The sequence below is a fragment of the Suillus fuscotomentosus genome (genome assembly GCF_016647785.1).
Source record: "Suillus fuscotomentosus strain FC203 chromosome Unknown F5891scaffold_172, whole genome shotgun sequence".
NCBI lineage: Eukaryota > Fungi > Basidiomycota > Agaricomycetes > Boletales > Suillaceae > Suillus > Suillus fuscotomentosus.
Window position 1 is genome coordinate 33,576 of NW_024539684.1, and position 21,387 is coordinate 54,962.

General features: G+C 45.7%; 4 protein-coding genes across 4 annotated transcripts; 1 reads left to right on the top strand and 3 right to left on the bottom strand.

The window, feature by feature from the left end:
• Positions 1–8,848: 8,848 nt before the first annotated feature.
• F5891DRAFT_1199009 (uncharacterized protein) lies at positions 8,849–9,910 on the bottom strand (the record flags this gene model as incomplete). Its single annotated transcript, XM_041368699.1, has 5 exons — positions 8,849–8,898; positions 8,952–9,187; positions 9,235–9,330; positions 9,385–9,632; positions 9,692–9,910. The coding sequence occupies 5 exons, from the start codon at positions 9,908–9,910 to the stop codon at positions 8,849–8,851; spliced, it is 849 nt and encodes a 282-aa protein (XP_041217274.1).
• A 2,168-nt stretch (positions 9,911–12,078) lies between these two features.
• On the bottom strand, positions 12,079–12,817 carry F5891DRAFT_987664 (uncharacterized protein; the record flags this gene model as incomplete). Its single annotated transcript, XM_041377928.1, has 3 exons — positions 12,079–12,205; positions 12,257–12,602; positions 12,661–12,817. 3 exons carry the CDS (start codon positions 12,815–12,817, stop codon positions 12,079–12,081), a joined length of 630 nt encoding a protein of 209 aa, XP_041217275.1.
• A 1,223-nt stretch (positions 12,818–14,040) lies between these two features.
• F5891DRAFT_1216956 (uncharacterized protein) lies at positions 14,041–17,716 on the top strand (the record flags this gene model as incomplete). Its single annotated transcript, XM_041369328.1, has 12 exons — positions 14,041–14,236; positions 14,474–14,598; positions 14,649–15,020; positions 15,072–15,265; positions 15,329–15,494; positions 15,543–15,691; positions 15,747–15,906; positions 15,928–16,141; positions 16,189–16,365; positions 16,414–16,552; positions 16,605–17,260; positions 17,309–17,716. 12 exons carry the CDS (start codon positions 14,041–14,043, stop codon positions 17,647–17,649), a joined length of 2,889 nt encoding a protein of 962 aa, XP_041217276.1. The 3' UTR covers positions 17,650–17,716.
• Positions 17,717–18,663: 947 nt separating this feature from the next.
• F5891DRAFT_1199012 (uncharacterized protein) lies at positions 18,664–20,883 on the bottom strand (the record flags this gene model as incomplete). The annotated part of the gene is made up of 11 exons (XM_041368700.1): positions 18,664–18,757; positions 18,818–18,987; positions 19,035–19,229; positions 19,281–19,430; positions 19,479–19,880; positions 19,936–20,139; positions 20,190–20,374; positions 20,438–20,476; positions 20,531–20,707; positions 20,759–20,797; positions 20,850–20,883. The coding sequence occupies 11 exons, from the start codon at positions 20,881–20,883 to the stop codon at positions 18,664–18,666; spliced, it is 1,689 nt and encodes a 562-aa protein (XP_041217277.1).
• Between the last annotated feature and the right edge of the window lie 504 nt (positions 20,884–21,387).

Below are 21,387 nucleotides of genomic sequence, written 5' to 3' on the forward strand. Positions count from 1 at the left end.
AGCAGGTGATGTATCACTTGAGGTATCATCCTGAGGGAGTGTCACATATTACAGTGACCTATTTCCGTATAATACGAGGGAACGGACGTGCATAATATCCCGTATAATACGGGCCAGCGGACCATGGGCCCATGATCAAAATATCCTCGACTATGACGGATGGGCCGGGAGGCAAATTATTCCCGATGGAGGCGGGTGGGCCCATGCAGGGGATATATAGAGTAGATGAGTGGGCCGATGTACATGAATATTAGGTAGACAGGTGGGCCGAGGTAGTTGGATATTATGCAGATGAGTGTATTAAGGTAGATGTGTATGAGATAGATGGGTAGGTACTTGTTATCACATTCACGGGTGGGCCCAGACATATATTAAATTAGATGGGTGGGCCGAGGGTATTATACAATATTGTATTATACGGGTGGGCCCAGACGCATATTAATTAGACCGGTGGGCCGAGGGTGTTGTATGGGATGTTGTATTAGACAGGTGGGCCGAGGGTGGTATAAAATATAGATGGGTGGGCCCATGTGTATCATAATTGTAAACACGATGGAGCTGAGGTAGTTGTACATCAACCAAATCAGAGGAGGTAATAAAATCAAAGTGACCAAGTTCCTGGAGCAGCAGGTGATCTCCTGACATGGCCTTTGATGGTGCACAGGTTGTCTTGCAAAATTTGGAATCCGGGGTGCGAAGCTTGTGTTACCCTATGAGAAGCCAAGTTCCGATTACCAACCTTTGGGTCAACCGTACTCAGAGGAGGTAATAAATCAAAGTTCCTGAGTTCCCGGAGCAGCAGGTGATCTCCTGACATGGCCTTTGATGGTGCACAGGTTGTCTTGCAGAATTTGGAATCCAGGGTGTGAAGCTTGTGTTGCCCTATGAGATGCCAAGTTCCGACCACCCAAATTTGGGTCAACCGTCCCGGGAGTCGACAAATGAATATCTGATAACCAGCATACTTCCAATCAGGTAGTATTTCATTGAGCAATGAATCATCCAAGGGGTCTCTTATCAGACTCGGTAGTCAATATAGGCAAATGATAATGAAAACATGAAAGTTGTTATTATGCTATTTTTCAAACCCGAGACCCTGAAACCCATTGTTCAACATGTCCATTTTTCACTCACTGCACAAATCACCAAGTTTCGAGTGCCAAAGCGTGAAACTTGAAACCCAGTGTGCAACATGTCCATTTTTCATGTACATTACACAATTCATTGAGTTCCGAGTGCCAAGTGCCGAAACCCGAACCCCGAGACCCGAAAATATGTATGCAACATTTCCATTTTTCACTTGTTGCACAAATCACCGAGTTTTGAGTGCCAAAGCGTGAAACTTGAAACCCAGTGTGCAACATGTTGATTTTTCATTTATATAACCCAAATCATAGAGTTACGAGTGCCGAGGGCCGAGGGCCGAACCCCGAGACCCGAAAATATGTACACAACATGTCCATTTTTTACTCACTGCACAAATCACTGAGTTTCAAGTGCCAAAGCGTGAAACTGGAAAGCCAGTGTGTGACATGTTGATTTTTCATTTATATCACACAAATAACCAAGTGCCAAGTGCCAAGTGCCGAAACCCGAAGCCCGAGACCCGAAAATATGTATGCAACATTTCCATTTTTTACTTGTTGCACAAATCACTGAGTTTCAAGTGCCGAAACCCAAAACTCAAAACCCGGCATGCAACATGTCCATTGTTCAATTATATTACACAAGTCATTGAGTTCCGAGCTCCGAGGGCCGAAACCCGAACCCCGAGACCCGAAAATATGTACACAACATGTCCATTTTTCACTCATTGCACAAATCACTGAGTTTTAAAGTGCTGAAACCCGAAACTCGAAACCCGGCATGCAACATGTTGATTTTTCATTTACGTCACACAAATCATTGAGTTCCGAGGTCCGAGGTCCGAGACCCGAACCCCGAACCCCAAAAATATGTGCACAACATGTCCATTTTTTACTTGTTGCACAAATCACTGAGTTTCAAGTGCCGAAACCCAAAACTCAAAACCCGGCATGCAACATGTCCATTGTTCAATTATATTACACAAGTCATTGAGTTCCGAGCTCCGAGGGCCGAAACCCGAACCCCGAACCCCGAAAATATGTACACAACATGTCCATTTTTCACTCATTGCACAAATCACTGAGTTTTGAGTGCTGAAACCCGAAACTTGAAACCTGGCATGCAACATGTTGATTTTTCATTTACATTACACAAATCATCGAGTTCCAAGTGCCAAGGGCCGAGACCCGAAGCCCAAGACCCGAAAATATGTATGCAACATTTCCATTTTTCACTTGTTGCACAAATCACCGAGTTTCAAGTGCTGAAACCTGAAACTCAAAACCGGGTGTGCAACATGTCCACTGTTCAATTATATTACACAAGTCATTAAGTTCCGAGTTCCGAGGGCCGAAACCCGAACCCCGAACCCCAAAAATATGTGCACAACATGTCCATTTTTTACTTGTTGCACAAATCACTGAGTTTCAAGTGCCGAAACCCAAAACTCAAAACCCGGCATGCAACATGTTGATTTTTCATTTACATTACTCAAATCATCGAGTTCTGAGTGCCGAGGGCCGAGACCCAAAGCCCGAAACCCAACATCATGTACACAACATGTCCATTTTTCACTCATTTCACAAATCACCAAGTGTCGAGTGTCAAAACCTGAAACCCGGTACTTCAAATGGACACAAATTGTATTTGTATGTATTATCCATTGGTGTAGGGCTCAAATAACCTGGGAATTGTATTTGTCAGTACTCGGTACTTGGGACTTGGGACTTGGGACTTGGGACTTGGGACTTGGGACTTGGGACTTGGGACTTGGGACTTGGCACTCAGTGATCGGTGGTCAGTGGTTGGTACTTGGGACTCGGTACTCGGTACTCGGTTCTCGGGACTCGGTACTCGGGACTTGGGACTCGAGACTCGGGACTCGAGACTTGAGACTCGGGACTCGGGACTCGGGACTCGGGACTCGGGACTCGGGACTCGGGACTCGGGACTCGGGACTCGGGACTCGGGACTCGGGACTCGGGACTCGGGACTCGGGACTCGGGACTCGGGACTCGGGACTCGGGACTCGGGACTCGGGACTCGGGACTCGGGACTCGGGACTCGGGACTCGGGACTTGGGACTCGGTACTTGGTACTCGGTCCTCGGCACTCGGTGATTGGTGGTCAGTGGTTGGTACTCAAGACTCGGTAGTTTCTCCCTGATACCCACCAAAAAACCCACACCCACAAGGTGGGTGTGGGTATATCATGGGGTATGGGTGGGGGTAGTGCTACTCATACCCCGGGGTTCACCCACACTATTCCCTATCAGTACTCGGTACTCGGCACTCGGTGATTGGTGGTCAGTGGTTGGTACTCGAGACTCGGTAGTCAATATAGGCAAATGATAATGAAAAATGACAGTTGTAGTCCATGTCAAGGTGAGTGATTTGGTAGTCTTTCCTTGTCATTCAGCAAAACATCAGCAATAATGAAAAAATGAAAGTTGTTATTATGCTTAACTTCCTTACCAAAGGTTGTAGTCCAAGTCCAGGTGAGTGTAGTGGTAGTCTTTTCTTGTCAATTGGTTATCTTGTTACTCATTACGCAGTACTTGGTACATGGTAATTGGTACTCAGTATTTGGTTTTGATACTCGGTATCTGGGAATCAGTAGTCAGCTTAATCAAGGTTGTAGTCCGAGTCTAGGTGAGTTTATTTGTAGTCTTTTCTCGTCCATTGGTTACCATGTGACCAAGATATAAGCTAAAGAAATCCAAAACATCAATAATGACAAATGAAATACATGTGTGCAGTAAGTGAGTCTAAAGATAAAGAATGAATATTAATAGCGAGACTTGCACATTATGTCGAGATATCCAACATGACAAGCCTGTGATGTGATCAGAGACCTGGAATAACACCCATATACATCCATTATAATAGCTTAAAAGCTTAGAAATATTCATGAAGGATTGATGTAATGATAGGCAAAATGATGTGTGGAGAGTGACAGTAGACATCTTTTATACAAAGTCACATTTATATATGATTCAGGCCAAAAATATCATTACAAATATGTAGGATAGATTGTAAACTACCCAAGGAACCCATACTGCCTACTGCCCTGAGGGTAGGGGGTGGGTAGAAGGGATATAGTGAAAATATGAGTTGACCCAGCATTAAAGTCCTACCACTGCTCAACTAACCATTTTCGATGCTTTGGGTCTTTGAAGTTTCCCACACTCAATTTCTTACCCATTTCACTTCCTCAGTACTCAATTCTTGGTTGATTTGTCTGTAAATTTATGTCTATGATACTTAAGATATTTGAAATGTACCCCAGGTTTCTGATTATGAAGATTCAATGTTTTGAAGGCATGGGCCCCTTATCAGGCAAAATGGCAAGTATGCACACTAGCTCACAAACTACAGCCTATTGTGAGCTGATCTTGGTCATAAGAAGCAAGAATATAAGCTATGCTCATTATATATTAAAAGGTTGGATCATGGATGCAAGGGCAAGATACTGAAAATTGTGAAAAAATGTCACAAGTGCAATTGTCTATGCTTTGTTCCTGGAGAAGGATCCTGTGTGTCCTGGGCTGGTTATATGATATATCTACTCCGAATATGCTCAGGAATAGACTCCCTACAGTCCTTGAGGTCCAGCTTTACAGGGAAAAACCCCCAGCGGGTGAACCACCAGAAGAGGGGGAGGTACACTATACAATAAAGGATTACCCTATGGTCCTGAGCTCCTGATACATTGTTTCTATTGTTGAATAGATGATTGAGATATAATTCCAAAGTCTGTTCACCTAGAAATGAACACATAGGAACATATTTTGTATTATTATGTATATATGCAATATCCATTTAAGCACCAAGTCTCAACTACCGATTACCAAGTCCCGACACTTGATAGTTGATAGTCAGTATTTGAGCTCCGAGTGCCAATATTGCCTACCAATATCTCAGTCAAATGATAACCAAACCAAGACCCAAGTTCCAAACCTGACTACCGAATACCAAATATCAGTACTCGGGACTCGGGACTATTGGCTGGAGTACCCAACTATTGATTCCCAGGTACCGAGAATTAGAACCAAGTACCAAGTACCTGACTACTGATTCTCGGGTACCAAGTATCAGAACCAAGTACCAAGTACCTGACTACTGATTTGAAGTACCGGGTTTCGGGTTTCGGCACTCGACACTTGGTGATTTGTGCAATGAGTAGATGGGCATGTGGCATACATGTTTTTGGGCTTCGGGTTTTAGGATTCTGCCCTTGGCACTCAATGATCTGTGTAATGTAAATGAACAATGAACATGTTGCACACCGGGTTTCGAGTTTCGGGTTTCAGCACTTGAAACTCGGTGATTTGTGCAACAAGTGAAAAATGGAAATGTTGCATACATATTTTCAGGTCTCGGGGTTCGGGTTTCGGCCCTCGGCACTCAGAACTCAATGAATTGTGTAATGTACATGAAAAATGGACATGTTGCACACTGGGTTTCAAGTTTCACGCTTTGGCACTCGAAACTCGATGATTTGTGCAGTGAGTGAAAAATGGACATGTTGTGTACATATTTTCAGGTCTCAGGCTTTGGGTCTCAGCCCTCGGCACTCGGAACTCTTTCAAGTTTCACGCTTTGGCAGAACTCGAAGTTGTTGATTTAGATATCACCCAAAACCTGAACACCCGAATGTCAAATTTTCGATGCCGAACCCCTAACCCTGACTGCCGGGTGCTGAGTCCCGAAGTCCGGAACTCAGGATTTGACATTTGAGATGAACGAAATTTTTCAGACATGTTTGAATTAATCTACGTATATCTATAAACATTTCACTAACCCCTGAACCCTGAAAGATATTTTTGTTGTCTTACATACCAAATTCCGAGTTCCGAGTTCCGGGACCCCGGACCCCCGAAACCCGGCAGTCCACAATTTCGGAGTTCGGGGGTTGGTAAAATGTGTATGGATATATGAAGGGTTGGTTTAAACATTTTAAAAGATGTCTCATATCAAATGTCAAGTCCCAAGTTTTGATTTCCGGGTTTCAAGAGTGCTGAGTCCCGAAGCCCGGAGTCCCGAAACCCGGAGTCCTGAAACCTGGAAATCAAAACTCGGGACTTGACATTTGATATGAGACATCTTTCAGAAATGTTTCAATCAACCTTTCATATATCCATGCACATTTTACCAACCCCTGAACCCCGAAATTGTGGACTGCCAGGTCTCGGGGTTCGGGGGTCCCGGAACTCGGAACTCGGGAATTTTGGGGAGATCAATAAAATTTGATTTACCCATGTTTAAAATATATTTTTGTTCTACATACCGAGTTCCGAGTTCCGGACCCCCGAACCCCGAGACCCGGCAGTCTCGGGGTTCGGGGTTCGGGGGTCCCGGCACTCGGAACTTGGGGAGATTTGGGGAGATCAATAAAATTTGATTTACAATTGAGTTGATTGGCAAACACATTGACTTACCCATGTTTGAAATATATTTTTGTTTACACATACTGAGTTCCGAGTTCCGGGTTCCGGACCTCCGAACCCTGAAACCCGAGACCCGGCAGTCCACAATTCTGGGGTTCGGGGGTTGGTAAAATGTGTATGAATATATGAAAGGTTGAATGAAACATTTTTGAAAGATGTCTCATATCAAATGTCAAATCCCGAGTTTCAACTTCTGGATTTCGGGAGTGCCGAGTCCCGAAACCTGGAGTCTTGAAACCCGAAATTCGAAACTCGGGACTTAACATTTGATATGAGACATCTTTCAAAAATGTTTCATTCAACCTTTCATATATTCATACACATTTTGCCAACCCCTGAACCCCAGAATTGTGGACTGCTGGGTCTCGGGTTTTGGGGTTGGGGGGTCCAGAACTCAGAACTCAGTATGTGTAAACAAAAATATATTTCAAACATGGGTAAGTCAATGTGTTTGTCAATCAACTCAATTGTGAATCAAATTGTATTGATCTCCCCAAACTTTCCCAAGTTCCGAGTTCCGGACACCTGATACCCGAGACTCAAATTGTATTGATCTCCCCAAATTTTCCCAAGTTCCAAGTTCCGGACACCCGACACCCGACACCCGGCAGTCTCGGGTATCGGGTGTCCGGAACTCGGAACTCGGGGGAAATTTGGGGAGATCAATACAATTTAATTTACAATCGAGTTAATTGACAACACATTGACTTAATCATGTTTGCAATATATTTTTGTTTAGACATACCGAGTTCCGAGTTCCGGACACCCGATACCCGAGACCCGAGACTGCCGGGTTTCGGGTGTCGGGTGTCCGGAACTCGGAACTTGGGAAAGTTTGGGGAGATCAATACAATTTGATTCACAATCAAGTTGATTGACAAACACATTGACTTAACTATGTTTGCAATATATTTTTGTTTAGACATACCGAGTTCCGGACACCCGATACCCGAGACCCGGCAGTCTCAGGTTTCGGGGTCCGGGGGTCCGGAACTCGGAACTCGGTATGTCTAAACAAAAATATATTGCAAACATAGTTAAGTCAATGTGTTTGTCAATCAACTTGATTGTGAATCAAATTGTATTGATCTCCCCAAACTTTCCCAAGTTCCGAGTTCCGGACACTCGACACCCGAAACCCGGCAGTCTCGGGTGTCCGGAACTCGGAACTCGGTATGTCTAAACAAAAATATATTGCAAACATGGGTAAGTCAATGTGTTGTCAATCAACTCGATTGTAAATTAAATTGTATTGATCTCCCCAAATTCTCCCAAGTTCCGAGTTCCGGACACCCGATACCTGAGACCCGGCAGTCTCGGGTTTCGGGTTTCAGGGGTTGGTACATCTCGGTTTGGGGTTTGGCACTGAAAATTTGACATATATATTTTTGTCAGTGTTGTGCTTCTGGTGTCCATGCTTAGAAATAGGATTTGTTGCACACCAGGGTTCAGGTGTGGGGTTTTTCCACTTCAGTCCTGGATTATTGGTCAATGCCACACATGATCGATTCATGTTTTTGTGCTTAGGGGTTTAGATTTGGTGGTTGATGGTAGGTATATGCACTGATAGTGTACATGTATCCTATGTGTTTGATTCGCTGGTGGCTACATCAGCTGTATGTCTTGATGGAACATATCTAGGCTCACCCATATATGTAATACACCCCCGTCGGCCCACCCATCTATGTATTATCCCCCACATCGGCCGACCCATCTATGTAATACATCCTATGTTGGCCCACCCGTCTATATAATACATCCTGCATTGGCCCACCCGTCTATATAATTATACCCCACCTCGGCCCACCTGTCTATGTAATAAATATTTTATAGCACCCTCAGCCCACCGGTCTATTTGATATCCCTTTCGTCAGCCCACCCGTATATGTAATGCATTCCACGTCGGCCCACCTGTATATGTAATACACCCTACATCAGCCCACCCGTCTATGTAATATTTCCCTACCTCGGCCCACCCATATATGTAATACACCCACGTCGGCCCGCCCGTCTATATAACAATATTTGCCTTACATCTCTCTTCAGCCCAGCTGTCTATAATATCCTACTCTACATATTACCCAGATGGGCCCACCCATCTCCATGAATGATCATATTCCCCCGGCCCATCCGTCAACATTAAGGATATATATATCATTGGCATACATGGGCCCACCCGTCTCCATCAGAAATAATATGTGTCCCGGCCCATCCGTCATCATCGAGAATATACACAACATGGGCCCATGATCAGCTGGCCCGTCTCATACGGGATATTATGGAGGTCGGGTGGCCCGTATAATACGGAATTTGTCACTGAAGGGGCTCGGAGTGTAGTTCCTTTCGATAACAATACTGCAGCACTAGCTAGAACTTGATGAGCTTAGAAAGAGACACCAACAATTTGACGACTCACGAAATGCTCGCGATGCAAATTCAAAATACGGCACCATAATGTTCTCCTCAAACTTTGGAAATGCATGATTGAACCGATTGCCGGCAGTAGTGGTCCCGATATGCAAGCTACTAACGTTGAGTTTGCCACCATTCATAGGGTCAGGGCCAGCAAGTAAAACACTGAACGACCATCCTGTCGCATCGTGCAACTCGGTGAAAAATGTTGACATGATTTCTGTAAGTCTTGATATGATTCTGCCTGCAATAAGCAACGATGAAGCGAGATGTTCGGTGTCACTTACGTCTCCTTTGACAGCTCCTTGTCACGTTTCCCGTCTTTCACCCTCTCTTCCTTCATCTGTTCAGCCAATTTGGCGACTTCCTCCTTCACCTCCGCGCTTTCATTTTCCCAGTAAGATGCTATTTGTTTGCGCACAACCTGCATAGCTCACTTCTTCGGTTCAGGTGCATCTGGTGCGTCCTTCATGGCATCAAGTTCCTCCTTCACTGCAGGCTGTACGCGCGACGCATAATATTTCTTGGCGTAAACCTCGGTCGCATTGAGAGGACGTGATTTCTTCTTGCCTGACTTGATAGCAATGTCACCAATCAGTTTGCTAACAACGGTGTTCCCAGCGGCGTTTGCTCGGCGACCAGCTTTCGAATTACCAAAGTCATTCCATAGCTTGACGGTTAAACACTAGTTTCGTACATGATCAACCCAGTATTCGAATACACTGATTAGGAAAATAATAATACCGTCTGAAGCGCATCTCTTGCCTTAGCTATCTCCTCGAGCTTCATCTCCTCATTTACGGGCTCCTCTTCAAGAATAATTGGCCATTTTTCTTCCCATTTCTCAAAGAAGGGAGGCCAGAAATTGGTATAGTTCCCGTTCTTTTTGCATTCGAGGAAACTCTCATGGTAGGTGAGCACAAAGGCCTGCTGCTCCCCCAAAAGCCAACTACATGGTGCCATCTATGATCTATCTGAGTTGTCGTGTCGCGTTTTTGCTGAGTTGGCGCTTCGTGTGGGATGCTCGAGATCAAAGTTGGACGCAAAATGAAAGGTATCAGGCAGACGACGCGTAGTTGCACCAGCCACAGACGCGTGTACTCACAAATCATTAGTCAGTTGTCCTTCTATGTTGTTCTTGGGCGAATCACTGTCAATAATGTCAAGGGTTAGGGTCTAGTATCTTGGAATTTCCAATGGATGCAGCGCGTACACCATGTTCGAGGCACATACATTATTCAGACATCGTAACACAGAGATATTTAGCAAAAGTCAGATATTGATTGTCATGATGAGAATAAAAAGTATTGTAAAGCGCTGCAATGTAAGGAACCTGCTGCACGCAACGAGGCAAAGTCCAATTTGAAAATGAGAAGCGGTCGCTGAGTCCAAAGTGATGGAGCTTCTTCCTTGATGTGAAGAAAGCCTAGAACCGTCCACTTCGGCCCATTTATTCTTGTGGCTGATTTGAAGGTAAGTACAATCTTGCTATGGACTGGGGGCGTAGTGTGAGGCCAGGCTGCCGAGCTTACTGGAAGTATCCACGCCACAGTTCTAAACCTCCACCTAGGGTATGTATCCTTAGTAAAAAACGCACGCGTGTTGTTCGGATATTTCCTTCGGAAAACAGTGAGCATCGCTAACCGAATACCGATAAAAGCGAAATGCACAGATTTGGTGCCTGGCGGATGATCAGCTGCAAGACGTTAATCGCTGTTAGAACCTGAGGAGTCTGCTTGGTCTGTTTACCTGGCGAATGATCAGCTGCAAGATGTTAATCGCTGTTAGAACCTGAGGAGTCTGCTTGGTCTGTTTGCCGTGATGAATGCTTGCAAACCGTGGAATGTGGAGGCTGGGATCAAGCAGTAAGGGTAAGCAGCAAGGGTAGTGATATGCGAGAAATGCTATACTATGGTATATCTAAGGAATAGCAACTGTCATATTGTCTTGAGCGATTTGATGCTTCAGTCCGCATTGTCCATGTACCTCAATCAAATGGCCGACCCCCACTATGGCATGAGTGAGTACATCATCCACAGCTGTGAGAACCCTACAGACTCGAAATACAGAATCCTGTGTACGACTGAGGTCGCAACCCATCCCACGCTTCTCAATAACATTGTCTACCACAGATTGTACATGTTGATGAAGGTTTTCTAAGATGCCAATAGTGGTCCACATAACGTCCAATGAATCAGGATCGTTCGGGTGAGAAACGAAGTACTTGCAAAGGCCCTCAACAAAATTTGCTGTGCTCGAAGACCCAGTGACAGCCTGCAAGCGTGCATCAATATCAGCACACTGTGTGGTCCTTGAATTGAATGATTAAGGTAAATGGAATGCTCCTGAAATGAATATCGAATAACATACCAACATTTCGATCGAGATTTTTCCTGTTTTTTAGCACGTAGCTCATCACGGTGACTAAATGGAAACGACTGGTCACCGACCATCTCACCAGTGAGTCGTCACAACATACCATTCATAATACACCTGTCTATACCTACATCTCGCTTCACGTTTCTTGTCAGGGACAGGCATTGATGGAACACTGCGCAGATTGTATTGAGTGCAGTTCGGATCAGGTATGTGTCTCTCACCTATCTCGTTTTGCCTTGGTTGTCTTTGTTTCGGGGGCGAGTAATTTGTTGCGCTGACTGAAAAACATCATTTGTTCAACTGTCACTAAGACCGCTGACCATTGAAACATACCGTGCATTGTAAGCACGCCGATAAGTGCGTGCGGCCTCTAATTTCTCTTCTGGGGTGTTGTATAGTCGTGGTTTTGCCATAGTATTAGTATAGTTTCAAACTGAGTGGCTTGGTATTAGCTTAGTGTCAGTTCAGTATTTGCGCATGAGTTTCAAACACTTTCGAGGTAGGAAATAAATTGGGAGATTTACGCATTCAATTCAATATCTGTCTAGTTCAAACTCGAAATGAACCAAATATCAGTCATTCGTTTAAGCTACAGTCCCCAAAGATCTCAGGTAATGTCTCACTCAACAACGATGAGGATATTAAACATGTCTATCCTATTGTGCTCTGCTCAATTTTCTCAATGTGTTCCCCTGCTTGCGCAACAAAATAGCTTGATATTGACAACCGAACAATGTGTGTACCAGCTAATACTAAACTACCTGCGCCGCCTTGCCACGTTCTATGGCGCGCCTCACAATCCCAGCACCTTGCTCAACAGATTCTACCTTGTGATATATGGCACGCGAAACACCAAGTACCTTGGGGCCGGTAGCGTCCCTGCGCAAAAACAATCAGTGAACGTAATAAATGAAGCACATTTAGACTTACCACCCTGAGAAGACCCCAATGTAGCGACCTCTCGTGATATAGTAGAGTGGCGCCTTGACTTCAATAGGCACATTGAAGTACTTGCCGTGGTAATACAGGAGGGTAGAGTCCTCAGCGAGAGACGCAGCTGCATTAGCTGCATCCTTGTTGACAGAGGAGTCTTCCTCTTCAGAGTCCAGGAGGACAGTAACGAGGGCAGAAGCAGGCACCGCAATAGTAGTAGGGGAAGGTCCGGAAGGAGCTGCACTGATGGGAGGGGAAGGAATCACGGTGGTAGCCACGGAGCTTTCGGCAGCAGGTGCAGAAACGTCGATGCTGAAAGTGTCCATCACATTAGCAACATGTTCTGGAATAGTGTAGAAGCGGTGTTAGTCATGATAAATCAAAGAAACAGATAGATTCACCTTCAGCAACTGCTTGACCGCCGGTACCAGGCAACAATGCATCAGATATCACCTTCCTGTCATAGAGACTAAGTCCCTGCAGGATGTCTATAAGACTATCCAGTCGAAAGGACACTAAGGTGTCCGTCTGACTGGAAGGGGCTGGGATTTGAGTCATCACAACTGTAGGCTGGATATTGAGCAGGGGAGTATGCGACAATGAATAATACATCACTCACCAAGACAGTTATTTATGCAGCCAAGGTGCGGTCGTAATTCATGATCCTCAAGAACACATTGTAAGTAAGTCCGTGGACATAAGAGACAGAACGGGAATTGACTTGGACGGAGTGAAGCAAAAACCAGCTGACTAAGCTTGTGCGGATCACCCGGATCACCCAATTCACATTTCCGTCGTTCAGACCAGCTGACTAAGCTTGTGCGGATCACCCGGATCACCCAGTGATTCACCTTTCCATTGTTCGTGCAATGATCATCTGAGTCATGTCTCTATCATTTGGACCTTCGAAAAACTGACTGTTATTTGCCGTTTACTGTTCACAGGTACTAATATTACTACTTCGAGCCTTCAAGTTTGCCCAACGCCCCAATACCAGAACCATTTAGCAGGTTTGATACCCGTTTTATTTTTCTCGCGACGAAGCTTATATCGTGTCTGCCACAACAGATGGTCTGTGATGTTCTACTCCGAGGCCAGTGAGTCCATTTGCTCGTTACTATTACGTGGAGTCTTGGCTTACTGCTCGAAGTATAGAAGTCTGCGCTAACATCGCTGAACGCATGTCGTTGGTGTATAGAGTACTTGCGGGGTATTCTGGCCACAACTTCAGTCGAAGCGGCCATAACACGTCAAATTCGACCATCGTTGATCTGATGAAGCGACGGGTTTCATCAGACTTCGGATCGTATTGCATGTAGCTAGGTATGCGTTCCGCGAGCCATTCCAACTGATCTGAGGTGAATGTAGGCTCACGTGTTGGCCTTCGATAATGTCTGGCTACGAGGTAATGAGCTTGCGCAATCACATTTAGTATGTACATTTTATTATCCACTTGAATCTGACACTATAGGTTGATTTACTTACCTTGGCGTCTACGTATCAGGGTTGCAGCGCTGGTAGGCGCATAAGTCATTCGAGTCAAAGACGACTGCGAGGATTCCATACTGCCTGTGAGCACCGATTAATATTTTTATCTGTGTCTTTGGTTGTACTCATGCAAACGATGGTAGGGCAGCAAGAATCGTTGACAACCATAATGTCAGTGAGTACATTTTATATTCAAAGCCGAAAGAAGCTTACAAATTCTTGATTCTCCCTCCAAGCTTCTTTTTGGCTTTAGAGACTCGAACACTGACCCTGGTTGATGAGTGTTGGTTACAATGTCTCGGGGACGCTCAGCAAAGAGTTCCCGGGTCGAACGAACTCGTTTCATACCCTCCTCCGCCGCTAATTCTCCGCTGTTACGGCTTCGCACAGGAGAAATCACCACTGAGGGTCGCACTCAACTGCACACTCATTATGTTCCTGCACCCTCGCTCCATGTCTTTGACTCTCTAGATACTGGTTCTGATGCAGGTCCGTTTTGTGGAGGCGACTGGGATGAAATTCCACTGGAACAAGGGGGGCTGCAGCAAATGCTTTGTGAACCCTCATCTGACAGACGCAAATGCACTGCTGCAGTAAGTACTGTCGCCTATTATTGTTATTCTAATTGATTGATTATGCCTTAGGATACACCACTCTTAGCGTGGATCCCCAAGCGTCAATTTTTTTTGGATGAAACCCTTCGCCTGGAGGGTCGCGGAACTCCAGAAAGTCTCTGTTGTTGTGGTCTTGCTGCCCCTCGTTTCAGATGTCGCGACTGCTTTGGCACACAGATGTTTTGCCACGAGTGTGTACTTCACAACCACACAAGGAATCCTCTGCACAGGATTGATGTACGTAGATATTTTTATTATTCTATCAAAGACTAACGAGTGCCTATAAGATGTGGAATGATTCATTCTTTCAGCTCACCTCCCTGAAAAAACTGGGTCTACGCGTACAGCTAGGGCATACTCCTGGCGAAAGATGCTACAATCCTCGAACCTCCTCTGGCGATGAATTTATCGTCATCGACGTCCACAGTGTCCACGAGATTGCACTGGATTTTTGTGGGTGTGCGAGTGCTCAAATTCGCTACAAACAGCTACTCCGCGCCCGCTGGTATCCAGCAACCATATCAGACCCTCGCACTGCTGCAACCTTCGCTTTACTGGAACATTTCCACCTGTTGTCATTCGAAAGCAAGGTTTCGGCTTACGAATTTTACCACTCACTAGCAAGACGGAATAATAACGCTGGCCTGTCGGATATAAGGGTATGTATTCAAAAGATGTAATGTCTACGGGATACTGACATGTGATATTAGGATCGCTACTCTGCATTCATGTGTATGGTCCACGAGTGGCGGCATCTGAGGCAGCTTCGGCGTGCAGGGAGGGGACATGACCCTGGTGGCATCAATGCCACTACCACGGGTGAATTAGCTGTGCAATGTCCAGCGTGTCCCCACCCTGGCAAAAATTTACCGCAAGGTTGGGAGGATCAACCGCTATCAGTTAGGTCAGTCCTAAGTCTGAATTGGCGATTACAGTACCGCATTCATGCTGATTGCTTATTTTGAAGGTGGAAATATGCATTGTTCATTGCGATCGACGCAAACTTTAGGCTAAAACGCAAGGCAGTATCATCGGATAACGTAGACCCCAGCCTCAACTCTGGGTGGGCTTATTTTGTCGAAGAGGTTGCCTACAAGTCATACCTGGCCGATCAAGCTGGCGTCAAGCAAGATGTAAGTACATTATACTATTATGGGATGCAACATCTGACTAGTATACAGCGCAGCATGTGTGTCAGTCACAACGCTGTTAATATGGCAGACACGAAGTCCTCGGATGGTCTGGCTGCAACAGGTGTTGGTGCGGTAGACTGTGCCAGGCACGATATGAAGCTTGCCAATGGTGTCGGAGATTTGCAGAAGGGTGAAAAGTGCGTCATGTTTTCATCTTATATCGTATGATTACTAAATGTTTGTCATATTTAGATATATTAACATGGACTATCTTGTGTTCTCAGCATTGTTGGCCTTTACAGTAACCATGGTCAACATCTCGTACAATATTGCCTGCAAATGGCATAAAAAACTCTGGACGCGCATGGAAGGCATGCCATCCCGGTTGCACATCCCTCACGACTCGATGACCGTCTGATTTTTCGTGCCAAAGTTTCATCTGAAGGCACACATCGAAGAATGTCAGAGAAGTTTTTCATTTAACTGGACCAAACATGTTGGACGAACAGACGGGGAAGCTCCTGAGCGAGGGTGGTCAAATATTAACCATGTTGCGACGAGTACAAAGGAGATGGGGCCAGGCTCGCGGTGCGATACTCTTGACGACCATTTTGGGGATTGGAACTGGAAGAAGGTCACAGCATTAGGTGTGTTCTGTTTCTCATTCAATTTTCTTTGCCTCACACAGCAATAGGCCGTACACTGTTGCGCAAGATAGGTGACGCTATCAAGTGGAAGAGGGAGCACAGAGAGGCACTCGGAGAACTAGAGAAGACCATCGAACCGACACTGATCCTTCAGTGGATGAGGGAAGTGGAAGCTTGGGAAAATGATAACTCTCAACGCAATCCGTTTGAGAGCCGTTTTGCTCGTGAGTCATGTTCTTTTGTTCTACAGTTCACAAACTAATTTATGGTAGCCATTACACAGGCTGCCGTACGCCTACAGCTTGCTGAGCTCGAAGCTCGCGAGCTTCAGGCTGGGATCAACGTGTCTCTGCACACCGACATCTCTCCAAGCAGGCTAATCACCAGTGGTATTGATCTACAGGACCAACAGTAAGTTTGCTAATTAGTCTAAGAAAACTATGCTAATCAGAAAACTCGACAGGCAGCGCCTCAAGGTGGACATCGCCAACATGTCTCTTCACCCCACGGACAACCAGAAGACAAATTTACAGACACGTATTACCACCCTTCAACGTCGCATTGATGCCTGGGCCCGTATCCAGGAATTGTACATTCCTGTTGTTTCGCAATTTCGCCATCGATCGTCTGACGCTAGCGTGTCGAATACTGCGGTGCTGAGGCCCAAGACCTTTAAGCTATGGCTTCCATCCGAGCTCGAGCCAACAGCCACATGCGACGAGAGGTTGGCTGCCCATGAATGGGAGTTACGGCATGCACAAGCACTCGATTCTCTCAACGAAATCCGTTCACATCTTCGTCTTTGGTCGCACATGTACATTTACAAGGACAGAAATGTCCGCGGTCAAGCCGCTTCCACTCGCGCACAGGCCCTCATTGATGGTGTCGAGGTGAGGAAACAAGCCAGTGTCGAGAAGTACCGGCGTGCACGTAATGCACTGTTAGCTCTCAGTCATCGACTCGACAAGTCCGGCTGGGAAATTTCCCTTCCACGGCTCTTGGATTCGGATGTCCGGCCTATGGGCGATATGGAGAGACAAGGGACTGGTACCATCTCGTGGATCTGGCTAGATTCGCGCACAGATAACACTAATTCAGAAAATGACCGAGTTCAGGACTGTGAGTCTCCGAGATCGAAGTTGGAGTGATACTAACTCAATGTGATAGGCGTTCGAGTAGAGTGGTGTAAAGCGCGTGCACGCGTAAATCGGTGGTCCGAAGAAGTTGATCTCCTGCTCGAGGAGATGCGAAGAGTCACAGAGTTTTTGAAGTGGCAGGCAGGGTGGTGGGGTGAATGGGTTAATGCTCGTGTGCTGGAGTCAGCTGAACAGGAGGGAGTCGCTGCATATGCCTATCGTCAGGCTGCACTACGCACATCTCTCGTTGCCTCCTTTCAGCACTTGTGGAGAGACGTACCCAAGAGTGTAATCGCTCTGAGCATTCCAATGGACAGCGAGGATGTCCCACCTACTATTGATGCACGGCCCCGGTTGCACGATGATCTGTAGTCAGTAATACATTAGCTTGTTGATATGTCATTCATTTCATGTTTTCAATATCACGCTCGGATCAGAAGTTTGAGGTTCGCAAGGCACCAAGATCTGTCATGAGATTGAGAAACAGTTCCATGCTTAGTAACATAGTATAGAAGATCGAGAAACAGTTCTATGCTTAGTAACATAGTATAGATGGGACGGACTCGGACTGTAAAGCCAAGTAGTATGATGTATCACCAGGTCCTACAGCTCAGAGTCATTTGTGTATCACACATTTACTACAGTATGAGTAAGTGATACATCATTCTCCCAGCTACTGGTGTCAGTCAATGGAAGAAAGACTCTGTTCGTGTAAACTAACCTAAGGTAGTGCGAGTCTGTAGGACCGCTAGTAAGTATCATGTATAGTATAAATGAATGGTATACGCACCTCAGTCAATGGAAGAAAGACTGAGGTGCAAGTGTAGCATCTAGCCACCTTTAAGTACGAAAGAGAAAATGAGAAGATGGTCAGTTACTAGGGGGACATGACGTCCAATGACACTGACAGCTAAGGCACATGAAAATGTAACGGTTAGATATATCTATCTGGAACTGGCTCGGTGGCATCAGGAAAACCCTCCGCTATAAACCTAGGCTAAGTATGTGGAATTTGACAAAATTTTCTCTAATTCCCGATAGTTTCACAAAAGTAGGCACCTTAGTGAATTAGAGAAAGTTTTTTACTGCCCCGCCATATCTCACTCGCGCTCACTAGTTTAGTGATAATTATAATAAATTTACAAAGCTTTATGCAAATTTACAATGAGTTATCACGGAACATGATGACATCAATGATGACGGCTCAGGATTTTGATTTCGTTCGAACGTTTTACAAGAACAAATTAAGCTTTTATTAAATGAGGGATATGTCAACATAGCTGAGTAGACGAGAAAGGAGCACTTCTAAGAGAACGAGTCATAATGCAAAAAAGAAGATAAACGAATGCGACTATTTAACACGAAACTGCCAGTCAACCCAGAAATCTACTCTTCGTCATCCATACCATCAAGATCGAGGAATGCCATTGCGGAGTCGTGTGACCCGACGAGAGCAGCATTGCCATTGGCGGAGAGTTGTCTTATGGAGAGGTGAGACTCGGACACGATAGTCAATAGTACAATGCAGAAATCAACTCACTGGATAGCATCAAAAATATTGGCCATCATTTTATGAAACTTGCCTGGTGCGGCCCCCTTCATTTTCTCGAGAAGTTTCACATGAAAAAAGTAGACCTCGCTGAATAAATTGCCTGTAAAATTGAACTTGGATGGAGATCCATTGGCCTTCCACAGAAGCGCAGCATATACCTGTGCACTCGTCAATACATGAACTCGGACTGGATCAAGAAATATACTGAAGTACTGGTTAAGGCCACCATTGGAATCGTCACCTCGGGCCGTTGGGCCTTGTTGCTCACAATCTCCTCAAAACGGTCCGAAAATTTCATGCCAACTGACTTTGGCCCGTTGAAGTAGTGCCCTCTCATCAGATATGGCAAGATCTCAGCGAAGTATGGTTTTTTTGACTGTGCAATTGGAATATTTTTCTCCTGCAGTCACCGGGTAAATCAGCATGTGTGACCCAGAATATAGCCACCTACATTGAAATGCTGCTCATAATGATAAACGTGATTGACGAGCAAAGCTTTTGTGGTGTCGACACAATCAGGCCCGAGACGGTAATATGCTGTCACCTGTGCGCAAGCATCGTCTTTCAATTCTGAGCGGAAAAGTGGGACTCTGGCTTCCACCTGCACGAGGTTCAATTAACTAGTACTCCAGTAGAGAATACAACGTACCAGCGTAGCAAGAGCTGTCACATACGAGTCGTTGGACTTGAGGCGATCCTGGATTATTGGGACACCACAGGCACGAGCTGCTGTTAAGAGCGCATTCCACGTGAACAGACTCTTCTCGGTGAGTTCTGGATACCCGTTGACAAATGTAACGTGGACTTTGGCCTCCAATATCGCTCTTTGGACGACACGGCGTGTGTCGATATCTTGGTCCATCAACTTCAGCTTACCGGTATTCGTCCGTACGAGTCTGGCACTTCCAGGGCGACCATGACGTGTAAGGCCAGAATCATGATAATCTAAGTCGACCTCTTGAGATCCCTCTAAATCGTTGGACTCATCCGGCACCATAATTTCTTCGAGTTCCTTGTCCGACTCGGCAATACCATCTGCCCAAACAGGCATCTGCAGTGTCCGTGACATCAAACACGGAAATAAGCACAATAAAACTTTTGCTCACCTCGTCTGCTCGTTTGCGATCGCGTGTGGACTGAATTTTTGCCTTCTGAGGGGCCACTGCACGAGTCCTTGGTTGGGTCGACGCGAAGGGGAACAGCTCAGCTATCTGCCTCGACTTCTTTGAGGCAGTTGTGCGAGGCCAGGTTGCTTGCGTCAAAGGAAAGTCAGCCTGTTCAGCTTTCGACATCGAAACAAAAATTGGTTTCTGAAAGGAAATGTATAGTCAGCTACCAGAACAGTAACAATGACACTTACTTCAGTTGATAAGGACTTTACGACAGAGTCAATGGGCTCCTCCAACTCGTCGTCAATATCCTCCATGTCCAAGTTATTTTCCTGCTCCGAGTCATTTTCCTGCTCCGAGTCATCATGACCAGGTTGGAATTCGGAAATCTCATCGCTGAGTAGTTCATCGTCGGACACTGCATGCGGTTTAGCAACTAAATGGTACCCGGGCCAGGTGAATCAGTCAACGACTATGAAATTATAGTTCATTTGCTCACCTCGGCGCTTCTTGGTAAGTGACCCTGTTGCGTCACGAGCTTGAGGTACAGTCTCATGTAAGCATAAGTCCGTTGCTTGGTGCAAACACTTACCTGGACGCTTTCTAGCCACAGGCCCAGGGATCTCTGGGACATGAGGACTAGCAACACTGCTGTGGCCATCATGACGCTTGGTGGCACTGGTAGACACATGGGTTTTGCATTGCACAGGAGCTTGAGTGAGCTTCCCTCCAGTGGGACGCTGCCGCTGTGATTTTGTAGTCATCCAGACTAGGACAATATCTGGTGAGAAGCATTCCACAATCATCATATAACACTGACCTGCGTTTTCCATTGCCTTTTGCTTTGCGCTTCGAATACCTATAATGTATATTCACAGTTAGCTCTCATTATGACAGTAAGTACTACTTACTTCGACTAGAACCAGTGTTATCGGCGCGTGCCATACTGACTTGTTGAATGGTACTTTAAACAAGTAGATATTAGTAGATGATTTTGGGATGTAATGGAAGGAAATTGAGGAAACTACCTTGTACTGGCCTTGGTACTACCAATTTATATTAGATGCCACCGCCAAGGGAAAACTTACTCGCCTGCCATGGGTTCCAAAACGATTGAATTTTTGAGCGCCTGTTTTAGATTAGTTCAGGCTTCATCGGATCGCGAACAAAATCAAAGGTACAATTTGGTCAGCATCAATTTCAGGATCACTCCTACCCTTAACAAATAAGGTCCTTGAGAGCGCATGAGTATAGGCAGCTGAAAAGAAATATACAGAGGCTAGAATTTGACCAGGCTCCTTTCCCAGCCCCCGATTCGAGTGTGAGGGGCGATATCTGAGGGCACCGTTTGAGGAATAAGGTCATGCTGGGTTCGAATTTTCTTGTATCAGGTGACATATCAAACGGTGCCCTCAGATATCGCCCCTCACACTCGAATCGGGGGCTGGG